The sequence below is a fragment of the Euleptes europaea genome, chromosome 18 (genome assembly GCF_029931775.1).
Source record: "Euleptes europaea isolate rEulEur1 chromosome 18, rEulEur1.hap1, whole genome shotgun sequence".
NCBI lineage: Eukaryota > Metazoa > Chordata > Lepidosauria > Squamata > Sphaerodactylidae > Euleptes > Euleptes europaea.
In genome coordinates, this window is record NC_079329.1 from 37,177,474 (window position 1) to 37,193,394 (window position 15,921).

The 15,921-nt window shown below is 49.8% G+C and overlaps 1 protein-coding gene across 1 annotated transcript in view; it reads right to left on the reverse strand.

Annotated features, from left to right (window-relative positions):
- Positions 1 to 15,921, reverse strand: part of ADAM11 (ADAM metallopeptidase domain 11) — an 86,831-nt gene that overhangs the window by 56,386 nt on the left and 14,524 nt on the right. Inside the window, exons 3-6 of the mRNA XM_056864703.1 lie at positions 13,362 to 13,438; positions 7,470 to 7,536; positions 4,983 to 5,068; positions 3,689 to 3,755 (exon numbers count right to left, since the gene is read on the reverse strand). Coding sequence (XP_056720681.1) covers positions 3,689 to 3,755; positions 4,983 to 5,068; positions 7,470 to 7,536; positions 13,362 to 13,438 — 297 coding nt within the window. The remainder of the gene's footprint in view (positions 1 to 3,688; positions 3,756 to 4,982; positions 5,069 to 7,469; positions 7,537 to 13,361; positions 13,439 to 15,921) is intronic.

The window sequence follows — 15,921 nt, forward strand, 5'->3', positions numbered from 1 at the left end:
TGTGACAGTTTAAAATCTCAATTAGGAAGCCAATAAATAAGAACCAAATTAGTCAAAAACAGTCCTAAATAAAAGTGTCTTCAATTGCCTCCTGATGATCAAATGTGAGGGGGCCAGGTGAACTTCCCTGAGGAGGTGGTTCCATAATTTTGGGGCTGCCACTGAAAAGGCCCTGCCTTGTGTGCCCACCAGATGAGCTTCTGTGAACGGTAGGACAGTCTGGAGAGCCTCTCCCTATGAACTTAATTTCCAGGCAGGAATGTATGAGAGAAGACAGTGCTTCAAGAACCCTGCTCCCAAGTCATGTAGGGTTTTAAAAGTCAAAACCAACACTTGGGATTGGGATCGGGAGCAGATTGGTAGCCAGTGTAATCACTATCTTTTCTGGCTAATGCCGTAACAATAATAAATCGAATCGAATCACTGTAGTATCAAGGTCACGTGCTCCCTAACTGGCCCCAGCCTGCAGTCTAGCCGTAGCATTCTCCACTAGCTGCGGCTTCTGAACACTCTTCAAGGGTAGCCCCAAGTAGAGCACATTGCAATAATCTTTGGGTCGGGAAGAGCAGGGTAAAAGTGTAATAAAATAAATAAATAATCCAGTATAAATGTAACTAAGGCATAGATCACTGTGGCTAGATCTGACTGGCCCAGGAACAGATGCAGCTGACATACCAGCCAAAAGTGGGCAAAAGCACTCTGAGCCACCGCAGACACCTGGTTTTCTAAGGTGACAGCTGTGTCAAACGGCCGTCAAGCAACGAACCTGGCTTTTCAAGGGCAGTATAACCCCATCCAAGACAGGAGAGATCTCAAGTCCCTGGTCTGCCTTTCTACAACCCAGAGAACCTCCATCTACTCTGGATTTTCATTTTCTTCCCCCTCGTCCAGCCCATTACTGACTCCAAGCACCGTTTCAGAACATCACAAGCATCCTCGGAATTAGGTGGATAAGAAAGGTGGAGCTGAGTTCCATTTGCGTCTTGGTGACACCACGGTCCAAACCTCCTGATGGCATGGGGGATAAGCTCAAACCCTCTGGAACCCCACAGGCCAACAGTCATGGGGCAGAACAATAGGATTGCCAGTTCCCCCCTCTCCTCCAGCGGGAGGTTTTTGGGGAGGAGCTGGGGTGGGGATCACGTGCGCATGGCCACACCAACATGATTACATCACTTCCGGTTTACACCCAGAAGCGCCGCATTGCGACTGGCCGCTTTACTACTCAAACCCCCAAGGTAAAGCGGCCTGTTGTAATGCAGCGCGTTCAGGTGTAAACCGGAAGTGACATAATTGCGTTGGCGTGGCTGCGTGCGATCCCCGCTCCTGAGTCAAGCAACTTGGCAACCCTACAGAGCAAGAATCCCCCAACACTATCTTCTGAGACCGACAACCCCCCTGTGCTGGCCCACTAGGGCGGGGTGCTCCTGTAGCAGCACGGTGCTCTGAAGAGGCCTGCAGCAGGCGGGGCAACAGGCTGGGGTTTCTGAAGCCGAGGCTTCTACAGCTGGCAGCTGTATTAATTGGGAATGGGAGTAATCACGCAGTCCAGTAACAGTCCAAGGTCAGTCAGGGTGAAAGGCAATCCGTCAGAACGAAAGGCAGAGGCAAGGTCGGTCCGGTCCAAGGTCAGGCAGGGAGTCCAGAAGAATTCAGGGTCAAGAAAGCAGTCCGAGTCGATACAGCGTCAGCCAGAGTGGATTGCCGCAGGTTCGCCATGCGTTGCTTCCACAGATTCTGCTGGCTCAGCCTTCCTAAATACTTGCAGCTGTCTGGGGGAGGCAGCTTCTGTAAAGACTCACTCACTATCTTCATGGCTGTCTCGGTTCCTTCTTTGTTGTTCCAACCTGGCTGAACGCCGGCGTTGTTCTGCCAGGACCCGGCCCATTTTCCGTCGACGAGTCCCAGGAGACATCTGTTCCTCATGGTCTCCCGACTCCCTGGGCAGCTTCCTTGATGTTCCTGGGTCGGCTGGCGTCTGGTCTTCTTTAGGCTGCTCTGAAGCTGGTGACTTTAAGGTATGTCTTGGCAATACATCGTCATCAGCTGTTTTCTCTGTCAGCGTGGGTGGGGAAGGAGGACTCTGTCCCTGGATCTGGTCTCCGTCAGAGTCTGAATCTGTTGTCAGGCAGCCTCTGACACCCCCAGATAGGACTCGAACCACTGTAACAGGGTCCCCCTTAGCCTCAGTGCTGAGAGGCAGCTCAGTAGGATACTACGGTCAATAGTATCGAAGGCTGCTAAGAGACCCAGCAGAAATAGCATGGTCACATTCCTCCTGTCTAGTTCTCGGTAGAGGTCATAAGCATAAACACCCTTGTGTTGAACACAGGAGAGGAACACGTGTGCATTTAATCTTCGTACATAATAGTGGATGGGGGCGAGAACATGGAGGCTTAAGGCTCTCCAAAGAGGGAAGGAAACATGAAATTGAAATTCCTTCCATTAGCTGCTATGGCAACCAGGCTGAGAGGAGGCACCCTGGGAAACTCCTTAATGGTGCCCGTGCAAATGGAGGTGAGGAAATGTAATAGGCTGAATGGGGACGGGCACACAGCTTCAGAGATGCCAAACCCCCCAACACATGTCATCCAGATGTTTTGTTTTAATGGCTCTGGAAGTACCTGTTTTCTTTGGGAATAGGTTTAAGAGAAATACTGCATTTGTAACCCAGTACTGGACCGCTGGAGGTTTTGATTCATTCAGACACCTGTTATCCTTTGTGAAATGTGGGAGGATCTGCAACCGTGCATGTGAACGATATGCTCCCACATAAGATTGCCACATCTCTCATCAGGAGGGAGAAATGCTCATTTAAAATACTTAGGTTGCGTAAACATTAAACTGAACTCTGTATTGTGTATTATGAAAAACAGCAAAACCATTTTCAAAGTGTCACTTGAAGTGGCCTTTTGATTATACTATTTCTGCATTTTTAAAAACTGGCGCCCCTCCCTTAGGTTATTATTATTAATAATATTTATTACGGTCAATTGACCAGTCTCACGTAAAATTCCGCCTCCCTTAGGTTCACTGAGCCAAGAAAACATAAATAAAAATGGATTATATGTCTATGCCACCATTCCTCCAAAGATATACGGGTGATCCTATTTTATGTTCACAACAGCCATGTCAGGTGCATGTGAACAATTCACCAAGGCAAGTGCAGAGTTCTACATTTGGATAACAAATAAGAGAAGCACGCATACTGCTTCTATCTATCTATCTATCTATCTATCTATCTATCTATCTATCTATTTTTTAATTTGCCATAAAATCACAGCTGAGTTATGGCAACCTCTTACGGTTTTCAAGAGAAGAGATGTTTGAAGGTGTTCTTGCCATTGCCTGCCTCCAGGCCATGACTATGGTATTCCTTGGAGGTCTCCCATCCAAATACTAGCCAAGGTCAGGACTGAGAGTGTGTGACCGACCCAAGTGGGCACGAGTGGGGATTTGAACCTGGGTTTCTCAGGTCCTCGTCCGACACTTTAAACACTACACCATGCTGGCTCTCTGCAACCCTATATACCCAAACAAATTTCAAAAAATAAGAGGGGTTTAGAAATGAGGGGAATAAACAAAGAGCAAGCTAATCCATGCTCTGCTCCCTGTGGCCATCCTTTCACCTCTGGGCACGAAACCCAAGCAAGGTGTCTCCATGGCAGTGATGGAATTACAGCCTTACCTCCAGGTGCTCAAGTGAATCATGAGGCTCCAGAAGGTACGCTGCTTTTCCATCGGAGAAAACACCACTGGGGGAGCGGGGAGAGAAACAATGACAGATTAGTTGGTCAGGCAGAGCTATCAGAAAGACAATCCTAGCATCCGCCACCAGACCCATACTTTACCAAGCCTAACTAGTCCTGTCTAACACTGCACCATCCTTAATTATATGTGACTCCTCCTCGGCCCATCTTTAACAGTTAGGAATGGTCCTCACCTACTCTGAACAAATTGATTTCTCTTTGATTGGTTATGTTTTCAAACCAGCCTCTAGTTACTAACCTCCTCCCAGTCCCACATTTGTGCTACCTATCACTTGAAGTATAAATACTGTGGATGTACTCTTCATGCATATGATGGAGTTCTGACTCGTGAAAGCGTATCCTGGGATAAATTTTGTTAGTCTTTAAGGTACCACTGGACTCCTGTTTCATTGTGGAAACTTGCTGGTCTTAATTTTAGCTTAACTGATTACATTTAGCTTAATTAATTTCACTGATTTTTATTCTGTGTGTTAATCTTTAAGCTGCTTTGAACACCCTATTTGGAAAAGAAGAACATGAACATTGTAATAAATAAAACAACGATGTCCTGCTGTGACAGCAGTTAATGGTCAAACTGTTCTGCAGGCAAGTTTCTTAATGCTCCAGCTGAAATTACACGGTGTCTGTTACGGGTAGTTTGCTGCAGTACCGTCAGCCTGCAGTGGTCAAGGGTCCAGCAATCAACGATCAATGGCCAAAACATCAGCATATGAATCAGTGGTCAACCAATCTGGCATCACTACTTGCCCCTCGCTCGCCTGCCATGCAATCATTTTGTTCCAGCAGTTCTGAACACAGAACCTCACCAGGAACAGGAGAGCCTAAATGCCCCGGCAGCCGTATGTGAGAAGGGGCCGCTTGAGAGACACACCTGCTTTGGTAAGAGGTTCTCAAAGCCACTAAATGAGGCAATTACCTCCAGGTGCTCCAGTAAGGACTATGGCACCACAGACAGGGCGCTGTCAGGACACAGAAGCTGGGAAGCATTCGTGCCCTTATTTTGTGGGGCTGCGAACACAGTGTTCTCAAGTTCCGGCTAAGCAGCACACCCACACCCCGGCAACACGAACACCCTCCAGGTCCATCTTCCCAAACAAATCACTGGAAGAGCAGCACAGCTTTGGCACTCGGTGGTCTCGCTTCTTCCCGCCCACTGGAAACCCGGCTGCCCCTTGGATGTTCCCCATCCCACTCCTGGCATCGGCTACTCACCGCAGGCCGTGGCAGCTGGACAGGGCAGCGAAAGAGTCAGCCTCCCCACGGAGACGCCCCTGATAGTAGCAGTGTTCACCGGCTCCCTGAAACAGAGCAGAGACTGTGAGCTTTCCCTGTGCCTTTCAGGGGTGCATGGTCAGGATGGCACGACCCAGGAAGCCTTAACCTGGCACCCGTTATCAGGGAGGGATCAGTACCATTGGCCCCAGGGATGAACCCTGCCCTAGAAGTATACTACCCAGCTCTTGCAAGCATAGGGTTGCCAACCGCAAGGAACTAGTTGGAGATCTCCTGCTATTACAACGAATCTCCAGCTGATAGAGATCAGTTCCCCTGGAGAAAACGGCCACTTTGGCAATTGGACTCTATGGCCTTGAAACCCCTCCCCAAACCCCCGTCCTCCTCAGGCTCCACCCCAAAAACCTCCCACCAGTGGCAAAGAGGGACCTGGCAATCCTATGCAAGCGAGAGACACGGATGCAGGAGCGGGGGCTGTGGACAGTCCCCTCCTGTGCCCCTGATGGCTGGGAGCAAGTCAAGCCCTGCAGGGCAATGGCCCCTTCCTCGTGCTGTGACTAGCCCAAGGTCACCCAGCAGCAGGGTTGCCAGGTCCCTCTTTGCCACTGGCGGGAGGTTTTTGGGGCAGAGACTGAGGGTGGGGTTTGGGGAGGGACTTCAATGCCATAGAGTCCAATTGCCAAAGCGGCCATTTTCTCCAGGTGAACTGATCTCTGTCGGCTGGAGATCAATTGTAATAGCAATTGGGAGATCTCCAGCTATTACCTGGAGGTTGGCAACCCTACCCAGCAGGCTTCATGTGTAGGAGTGGGGAAACCAACCCGATTCACCAGATTAGAGTCTGCCGCTCATGTGGAGGAGTGGGGAATCAAACCCGGTTCTCCATATTAGAGTCCGCTGCTCTTAACTACTACACCAAGTCACAGTCTCTCTCTCTCTGTGTAAAGTGTTTTCAAGTCGCAGCCGATTTATGACGACCCCAGCAAGGGGATTTCAAGGCAAGTGAGAAGTAGAGGGGGTTTGCCATTGCCTTCCACTGCAGAGCCTTCCTTGGAGGTCTCCCTCCCAAGTACTGACCCTGCCCAGCTTACGAGATGGGGCTATACCGTGCCCACCTTGCCTCCCCAGTCACAGTTGGATGCTGACAATGACTGGTCAAGAGTGATGAATAATGAGGGAGGGCTCCCCCACTCCAGATCCTGCCAGTTGGCCTGCAAAGCGGCACATGCATCTTCCAGAATGTATGCGCTGGAGGTAGCCAATGCGCAGTAAGTACAGAGCTGGGCTGGGCATCTCTCCTCCCTTCTCCCGATTGCATCTCCCATGCGCCGCTTCATGGGCGTGCCCGCCACGGCGCCTCCCTTGCACGGGCTGGTGCTCAAGGTTGCTGCAGAGCCTGAGGCAAGGAAGCGAGCCCCCTCCCCTCCTCCTTCGTGTGTCTATTTATAGATGCCTGGGTGGTTCAGGTTAGCAGGGGGGGGAGCAAAGCAGGGAGGGGGGGCAAGATGGGGCCCCAAGGATCTGGCTGCAGCTGCTTGCGCTGTGCGCGTGTGCATGACCAGCCACTTAGCAAGCACTTAGCATTATTGATGCTTTGTTTGGGAGGTTGCCTTTTGTACCATCTCCCAGATTGCCAGCAGGCTACTTCTAGAGCACACTTTCATTCTTTTTTGCTCGGCATCTGCAAGCCCCCCTTTTTGCTTAGCAGCTGCCGACAATCGGAGACTGTCTCTCTCCCCCTACCCCAACCTTTCCACCACCCCACCCTGCCAGCCCTTTTCCTATTTAAGAAGAGTGATCTCGCTCCAAGGGACTGCAAATGAGAGCCAGGAGAAGGATGGTCTAGGACCAGGCTTGGCAAGAAACTTGGGCCAGTCATTCTCTTTCAGCCTAGCCTACCGCACAGGATTGTTGTGAGGATAAAATGGAGGAAAGGAGAACCACGTGCCCTGCCCTGAGCTCCCTGGAGAAAGTGTGAGATACAAATGTGCGAAATAAATGAATGATCATTGCAGGCTAGCCCATCCAACGGGAGGAGGGGCCAAATCCGCCACAAACCAGCCACAAGGAGTTAATGTGAAAGAAACGTACTGAGGCTCCAGCTAAATTCTCTGACCCTGGAAGGTCAGGGCCCAGGTCTTTGATTTTGAGTGGTGGCTGCAGTTACTCAAAGAGAGGCACTGTGTGCATGGGGGGGGGGGGAAATCAGTATAGCCCCCCAACTAGTAGGGTGGCCAGCTCCATGTTGGGAAACATCTGGAGATTTTGGGGGTGGAGGGATTTGGGAGAGGGACCTCAGGAGAGTGTAATGCCATAGAGTCCACCCTCCAAAGCTGCCATTTTCTCCAGGGGAACTGATCTTGGTGGTCTGGAGATCAATTATAATAGTGGGAGATCTCCAGGTGCCCCCCGGAGGTTGGCAACCCTACCCCAAGGTGGTGCTCAGAACAGTCTGCCTCCCCTTACCGTAGTACAGCTGACGTTTCTGTCTTCTCCAAAGTGGCGCTCTACATATTGCGAGGACAGCAGGTGGCTGGTAAGAGAGTGGGGGGGGGACACATGAACAGCTGCCCAGATGTGTGGGATTACATTCTCAGCCTTCCCCTCTCCCACCCTTCTCTTACTAAATCAAGGTTTCCCTACCACCTCCCTCACATGCTTCTCCCCATTCATAGAATCGTAGAATCATAGAGTTGGAAGGGACCACCAGAGTCATCTAGTCCACCAGAGTCAGCTAATCCAATCCCCTGCACAATGCAGGAAATTCACAACTACCTCCCCCACCACACCCCCAATGGCCCATACTCCATGCCCAGAAGATGGCCAAGGTGCCCTCCCTCTCATGATCTGCCTAAGGTCATAGAATCAGCATTACTGACAGATGGCCATCTAGCCTCTTCTTAAAAACCTCCAGGGAGGGAGAGTTTACCACCTCCTGAGGAAGCCTGTTCCACTGAGGAACCACTCTAATTGTTCAAAAATTCTTCCTAATGTCTAGACGGAAACTCTTTTGATTTGATTTCAACCCATTGGTTTTGGTCCGACCTTCAGGGGCAACAGAAAACAACTTGGCACCATCCTCTATATGACAGCCCCTCAAATACTTGAACATGGTTATCATATCCCCTCTTAGTCTTCTCCTCTTCAGGCTTAACATACCCAGCTCCTTCAACCTTTCCTCATAGGACTTGGTCTCCAGACCCCTCACCATCTGTGTTGCCCTCCTCTGGACACGTTCCAGCTTGTCTACATCTTTCTTAAATTGTGGTGCCCAAAACTGAACACAGTACTCTAGGTGAGGTCTACCGAGAGCAAAGTGATACCATCACTTTGCGTGATCTGGACACTATACTTCTGTGTCCAGATTCACCTTTCCCTGCTGCTCAGGGTGGCTTCTCGAGTCCTGTTCCTCCTTGGCACGTTTGCAGCACCTTCTGCCACAGCCTGCATCAAATGTGGGGCCCACTCCATCCCCATCCCCTGGTTCTGCACAAGGGAGTTTCTGATGCCCTCCTCTGACTCCAGCCTTCCCACAGGCTTGCCAACTCCAGGCTGAGAAATTCCTGGAGATGTGGGGATGGAGCCTGGGGAGGACTGGGTTTGGAGGGGAGAGGGGCCTCAGTGGGGTACAATGTGATAACACCCGCCCTCCAAGGCAGCCATTTTCTCCAGGGGAACTGGTCTCTGTTGTCTGGAGATCAGTTGTAATAGTGGGGGATTTCCAGGCCCCATCTAAAGGCTGGCAACCCACCTCCCAAGGTGCTTACTTAAATGATATCACTCATTTAACCTATAGGTTTGAATAGTACCACAATAGAAACCATGTAAACCAGGCTAAAAAATATCTTTAAATCATTTTCTACTTGCTATAACTTATGAAATTTGTTTTGCAACAGCCAAAGGAACCTCTGAATCTACCCTGACGAGAAGTCTCCCTAATTTTTCTCCTGCTGGTGCATCTACCATCTTACCTAAGGATGGAGTAATGGTCAAATTGCTCACATTTTAGGGGAAGGGGGCATTCCAATAAACAATGTTCCATAGTATCTGTTTTCCCAGAAGCACATAAGCATGGCCTCTCTGAAAAGGGCACCTTCCTATAACTCCCTGGGAGCTGAATCCTCTGGGCCTCTCCCAGCACAGCCTTTGGACAGGCATGGAAGGTTCAGTGGGGGAGGATGATTTAATTTAACCTCTTTCCAGGTATCTGAAGGCTGGTTGGAGGTAGTGGAAATACACTCTGCACATGCCGAAAAGGCTTTCTCTTTGGTATTATTTGACATGTTCCAAGACTGAATCCCAGCACCCAGAGCAGGAATTCCCTCCGCATCAGGGTAGCTGCTCTCCGGGTCAAAAGTAAGACACAGAAAGGGGTGAAACACAATCACCTGGCACTCTGGTTAATCACACAATCTCTGGTTACCACCCAAGACTCAGCAACCACCTCGTCTTACGGGTAACTGTGTGCCTTGAGTTTAATTTACTTGCCGGGGTGTGTGTGACAGAAATGACTCGGAAGGCTCCATTAAATATTTAATGGCCCTCACCTAATGGCACTGTTCATGGGGGGAGGAGAGAAACCACCACCTCCTACACAGAGACACACTCACACATAACGGTTGACTGCCATGCAACACTGAATCAGCACACAAAATCTCAGGCATGTTCACAATGCTCGCCATCACCTGCACACCGATACGACCTCATGGAATATTTGCACATGTATTATCACACCAAGACTTCTAAAAAAGACACAGCTTGCAACTGTGAACATGGTGTCGTGCACACAATCACAGCCTCCTTCACTCAGTCTCACACATGCATGCATAACACCCATCACACACAAAGGAACGCATTCCGCCACATGTATAAAATCAGTTACAACAATCACATGCATAAGTTGTCATGAATGCTGGCCAAAATATAGTCACACACAATATTACCAGCATAGCCACTAATCTTTATGCACTGTGTTTTACATACATACATCTGCACACATGATCACAAACCTATGTCAACCATTTGTACATTAAGCCAGTTTGTGTTTAAGGCGGAGGGTATAATTTGAAACCTCAGCCTCTTGAACCTATTTGCATTATTTGCATTGCTTCAACTCGGCTCTAGAATAAGTGATGTAACAAGACCAGAGTGCCTCTGAACACGGACAGGGTGACATTCCCAAACAGCTGAGCAACCAAAACCTGCCAGAACTCCTCCAGGATTATGGGGCCAAAGGTGCAGACTTCAGCCTACGGTTGCCAGCTCTGGGATGGGAAATACCTGATTTTGGAGCTGGAGCCTGAGGAGGGCAGGGTTTGGAGAGGGGAGGGACTTCAATGCCATAAGAGTCCAATTGCCAAAGTGGCCATTTTCTCCGGGGAACTGATCTCTGTCACCTGGAGACCAGTTGTAATAGCAGGAGATCTCCAGCTACCGCCTGGAGGTTGGCAACCCTACCTCAGCCCCACCCTCTTGCCTTGGAGAAACTAAGTACTGATCATCCTCTTCATTATCTTTGTGCTCCTTCAGCCTAGCATCAGGAACCACTAGGGTTTCCAACCCCTAGGTACTACTATTGCAACTGATCTCCAGCTGATAGAGATCAGTTCACCTGGAGAAAATGGCCACTTTGGCAATTGGACTCTATGGCATTTAAGTCCCTCCCCTCCCCAAATCTCACCCTCCTCAGGCTCCACCCCAAAAACCTCCTGCCAGTGGCGAAGAGGGACCTGGCAACCCTAGGAACCACCTATAGCAGGGGTGGGGAACCTTTTGTCCGCTAAGGGCCATTTGGATATTTATGACATCATTCACAGGCCATACAAAATTATCAACTTAAAAATTAGCCGACCAAACCCCAAGCAGGCAGCTGCCCCAGATGACTCCCCCCTGCCCACATGGGCAAGCAGGCAGGCACCCAACCGGTGGCGCACTCGTCCACCTGGTGGCACAGGATGGTCTGTTGCACCTGCCGGGCGAAGCCGTCCAGCCGCACACCGGAGTTGCTCCTGCGCTCCATAGCTAACAACTCTTCTGCAAGGGGAAAAAAAGGTTCACTTTCTCAGCAAAACAAACTCACATCCACCTTGAATAGAGGCTATTCCTGTCCACGGGAGGGGGCGGATCGCCAGTCTTAGATCCTTCTGAGCTAGAGATCTGCCAGGACCCACAAAGGGCCAGACCAAATGACTTCTTGGGCCTTAAATGGCCCCCAGGCCTGACGTTCCCCACCCCTGACCTATAGAGTTGCACAGAACTACGCTGGAACCCAGTATCCTTTCTGGACACAAACAAGCCGCAATCCACAACCGCTTTACTCTAAAACAGCCCCACCAAAACGCAAGGGGCATTCATGTACAGTAGCTTCCTGCGTTGCATAATCTCACAATAAGGATCCTTCCTCTATCACACAAATGGATGCAACTCCTTCACGGAATCACACCCACGCACACGCCTTGGCAGCCCATGCCCTGGCACGCCAATGAGAATAGAAAACCAGCCAGCATGCGCTCATCCCTCTTGCTCCTTCTCCCTGCCACATTGAGCCACAGTTATGTGCCAACAACATGTGCACACAGGCACACACTCACTTGCGGACTTGCACGCCCCCACATGAAGACTCCCAGTACACACCACCTCATGCATCTGCACATGACAGGCAGTGAATATACTCCCACGGGACTTCTGCTGCAGAGACAAAGTGATGTCTGTGAAGAATTGGAGTGCTAGTTTTTTTCCATGTTCAGCTTCTGAAAATGGGAGGCATCCCCCCTGCACCCTGTCGGGTCCCACTCCAGTCTGCATTCCCATAACGACTTCTGGGGTAGCTGTCACACCTCTGGAGCTTCCAGAAACAACATTTCATGGGTATTTCAGGACATTAATTTTCAAACAGAGCAGCAAAGGCTTGCCTCAACCTCCGACCACAAAGCCGCGCACCACCATGTCAGGCGTGTGCACTGGTTGGCTACATTTACACAGTGAGGAGAGGGAGGTGTTCTGCACATGCTCAGAGGCAATCTCACTTTGATTATTCACATTCCCCAGGCGCAGACTTCAACGTCAAAATTGATCTAGGGAATCATGTCAGCGCAGTGTTCTCTTTCCTCACCTGAGGATGGCAGCGAGAAACCTGTGAGCACCTGGGAGTGCCCCAGCCATGACTCTCTGACTGCACGACCTCTGGTGGTTCACGCCAGCGTCAGCTCCTCCGGGCCAACTCTGAGGTGAAGCTGGGAGCTCCACGCAGGATCACCCAAATGATTTTTTTAAATTCTCTTCTAAAAAGCAGGCAGGCGGGACTCCAACTTAGCACCACAGTGGGGGTCGGTTAAGCCCCGCCGCCCGAACCACTGCCCTGACCTGAAACAGCCCCACAGCGTTTGGTAAGAGCATTTTAGGTTGGGAAAACCTGCAAGGCTTAAATCGCCTATCCCTTATGCGGCAGCCCCAATCCGAATCTGGAAATTGTGCACCTGCTTTTTAAATTTAGAAAAAGAGCTTAATTTAGAAAAAGGAGCTCAGTGGGGAACTACCCGGATGAAATTGACCTTTGATCCCTTTTAAAAAAGACCTCTAAACTAGCAACTACCTTCACATCTTGTGGCAATGAACCCCTTAAGTTAATTTTGCATTGTTCAAAACAAGGCTTTCTTACACCTGACCTGAATCCATTGCCCAGAAATTGCATTGTATCCCTTGAGACTCACACACATACACACACTTGTGTGTGAGTATGAGAGAGACAGAGAGAGAGAGACAGAGGGGATGCTTATTAAATTTGCAGATGATACTAAATTGGGAGGGGTAGCAAATACAGTCGAAGACAGAGCCAGAATACAGGATGATCTCGACAGGCGGGAGAATTGGGCTAAAACCAATAAAATGCATTTCAACAGAGATAAATGTAAAGTTCTGCATTTAGATAGGAAGAGCCCTTTTCCACCCCATCTGCCTGTTGGGAGGCGTGGCAACATGGCAAGGCACAGCCTTGGCCCCAGTGAGGGCAGTGTGACGGGGGCTGGGGGTCCCTGTGGTACAGGGATAGGGGTGGCAAAGCCGTTCACCAAGGGTGCCACAAGTCCTTGGCCGGTCCAGTCTTTTCTGGGATGTGACATGCTACGTTTCTGCATGAGTTTGTGTTTTCAAATGCAGAGGGGACTGCCGTCCCCACACCTGGATTCTAAAGTGGCGCTCAGTCCACGAAGAGCTGTGCGGACCTGCAGTTCAATGCCACCCCTCCATCTCCCTGGGAGTGATGTCCAGACTGCCCAGCCAATGCCTAACCTTCCTTTCCGGGTGGTTCTCCCACATCTCAGCTAAAGGAAAGTTGCCCCCCCCCGCCACAAGAATACCTACTGGTTGAGTTCAAGATCCAAGGTGAAGGCAGATCCAAAGGCATGGATGAGGAAAGTCACTTGGGCCAAGTGTATAACCTGCAGAAGACAAAGAGAGACAGAGGAGAGTCAGGGGAGCTTCCTTTGGGGACATTTGCCTGAACTTGAAGGGGAAATAGAAATATTTTTTCCCCCTAGGATTTCCTACATGGGTTCTCTCTACAAAGAAATGCCCTTGTTCATGTTCCGCCATTCGCACTCTGGCCTCTCACATTCCTCCCCTCCCCTCCTTCATTAATGAAATTTACACTGTAAGCTCATTGGACCAGAGAGCCAGCATGGTGTCGTGGTTAAGAGCGGTGGAGGCTAATCTGGAGAAATGGGTTTGATTCCCACCTTTTCCACATGAGCGATGGAGGCTAATCTGGTGAACCGGGTTGGTTTCCCCACTCCTCCACATGAAGCCAGCTGGGTGACCTTGGGCAAGTCACAGTTCCCTCCGAACTCTCTCAGCCCCATCTACCTCACAAGATGTATGTTGTGGGGAGGGGAAGGGAAAGAGATTGTAAGCTGGTTTGATTCTCCTTAAAAAGTAGAGAAAATCGGCATATAAAAACCAACTTCCTCTTCCTCTTCCTCTTCTACAGTTCCGCAGAGCACCTTGTACAGAGATGGTGCTGATTCGTTACCCTCACACACCCGGTGCTCATTCACAACCTCCTTTATATTCTGGTTTAATTAATCCAGACTAGCCACCCCCTCTTGCAGATTGTCTTTGTGTCCCCCTCCTAGACACACACAACACAACTCCCACCAAGCCAAGCCAACACAATTGGGATTAGGGAGAAAAAAACCCGGGAAAAGAATAGACAGCATGACTTTTAGGCCATTTGAAGCCTTGGTACCTCTAATATTAGAAGGGAAGTAATGGGCATCCCTCGGCAACACTGTTTTTCTGGGCACATGCCAGTGCCATGCCCAACCTGGTCTGGGCAATGAACTGAGCAGAGCAGACTTGGGGGGGTGGGCAGTACTGGCTGAAATTCTAGGCTGGTCATATAACAATGGAGTTGATTGATATAGGGGGACAGAGTGGAAGAGCAGGTCACTGCAAATACCCCATCTGTCAGAGACGCTGAGGTGGAACACCGACTGACCATCTGGGTCTTGGGGGAGCAGCTGGGAAGCAGATTGGAAAGGATGGGGGCGTGAGTTGATACTGCCGTTGACTGGCTGCAAGAAGTAACAGATACACATGCCAAAGGGCACCGAGAATTAGGGAGATGGTATCACGTCTGCACGCTAGGGATGCGAAACCTTATGCAGGAGCCAGAGAGGTTTTTCCGGAAGCAAAACCTGCTTCCTGTCTTCTGCCACAACACAACACAAGTCCTCACTGCAGGTCCAGTCCTTTAGGCACCTGGAGTTTTGCATCTGTCCAGACTTTAGCTGGTTACGACTGTGGTCAATCTTGGCTGAGAACGGCCCTCATATGACTGAGTCTGCATTGATAACACATGCGGGCATAGAGTTTTTGGAGGAATCTGCTAGAGCATCTCTGTCACTTCGGGGTTTATTGCGCTGATCACCCCCTCAGCTCCACCACAACGAAGCTCTTACCAGTGGCAAGGGGGGACCTGGCAACCCTATTGATGTGAGCAGGATAAAAATCTAATAAAATAAAATAAACACCACACCATTGCAGGCCCCCTGTGCCGTGCTCACCTATGGAGAGATCACAACCACCTAAATCTTCAGGAAAGAGAAAAGGAGGTTAACCCAAAGACTTTAGAGTGGAAGGTCTTGAAATGGGGGATGAAGGAAGATAGGGAGGTGGTATCCAAGGAGATTGGTGGGCAGAGCAATCTAGGTCTACGGAATGGCCAACAATGATTCACATTGTGTGCTTCTGTGCCATAATATTTGCTGCAACTATATTATGAACAGTAAATCATAGAATCATAGAGTTGCACGTAACCACCAGGGTCATCTAGTCCAACCCCTTGCAAAATGCAGGAAATTCACAACTACCTCCCCCCACACCCCCAGTGACCCCTACTCCATGCCCAGAAGATGGCCAAGATGCCCTCCCTCTCATGATCTGCCTACGGTCATAGAATCAGCATTGCTGACAGATGGCCATCTAGCCTCTGCTTAAAAACTTCCAGGGAAGGAGAGCTTACCACCTCCCGAGGAAGCCTGTTCCACTGAGGAATCACTCTGTTCGAAAATTCTTCCTAATGTCTAGACGGAAACTTTTGATTTACTTTCAACCTGTTGGTTCTGGTCCGACCTTCTGGGGCAACAGAAAACAACTTGTAACCAGAGCAGAGTATAGCGATACCATCACTTTGCGTGATCTGGACACTATACTTCTGTTGATACAGCCCAAAATCGCATTTGCCTTTTTAGCTACCGTATAACACTGCTGACACATGTTCAGTGTTTGGTCTACTAAGACCCCAAGATCCTTTTCGCACACACTACTGCTGAGACAAGTCTCCCCCATCCTATAATTATGCATTTTTCCTACCTAAATGCAGAACTTTACATTTATCTCTGCTGAAATGCATTTTATTAAT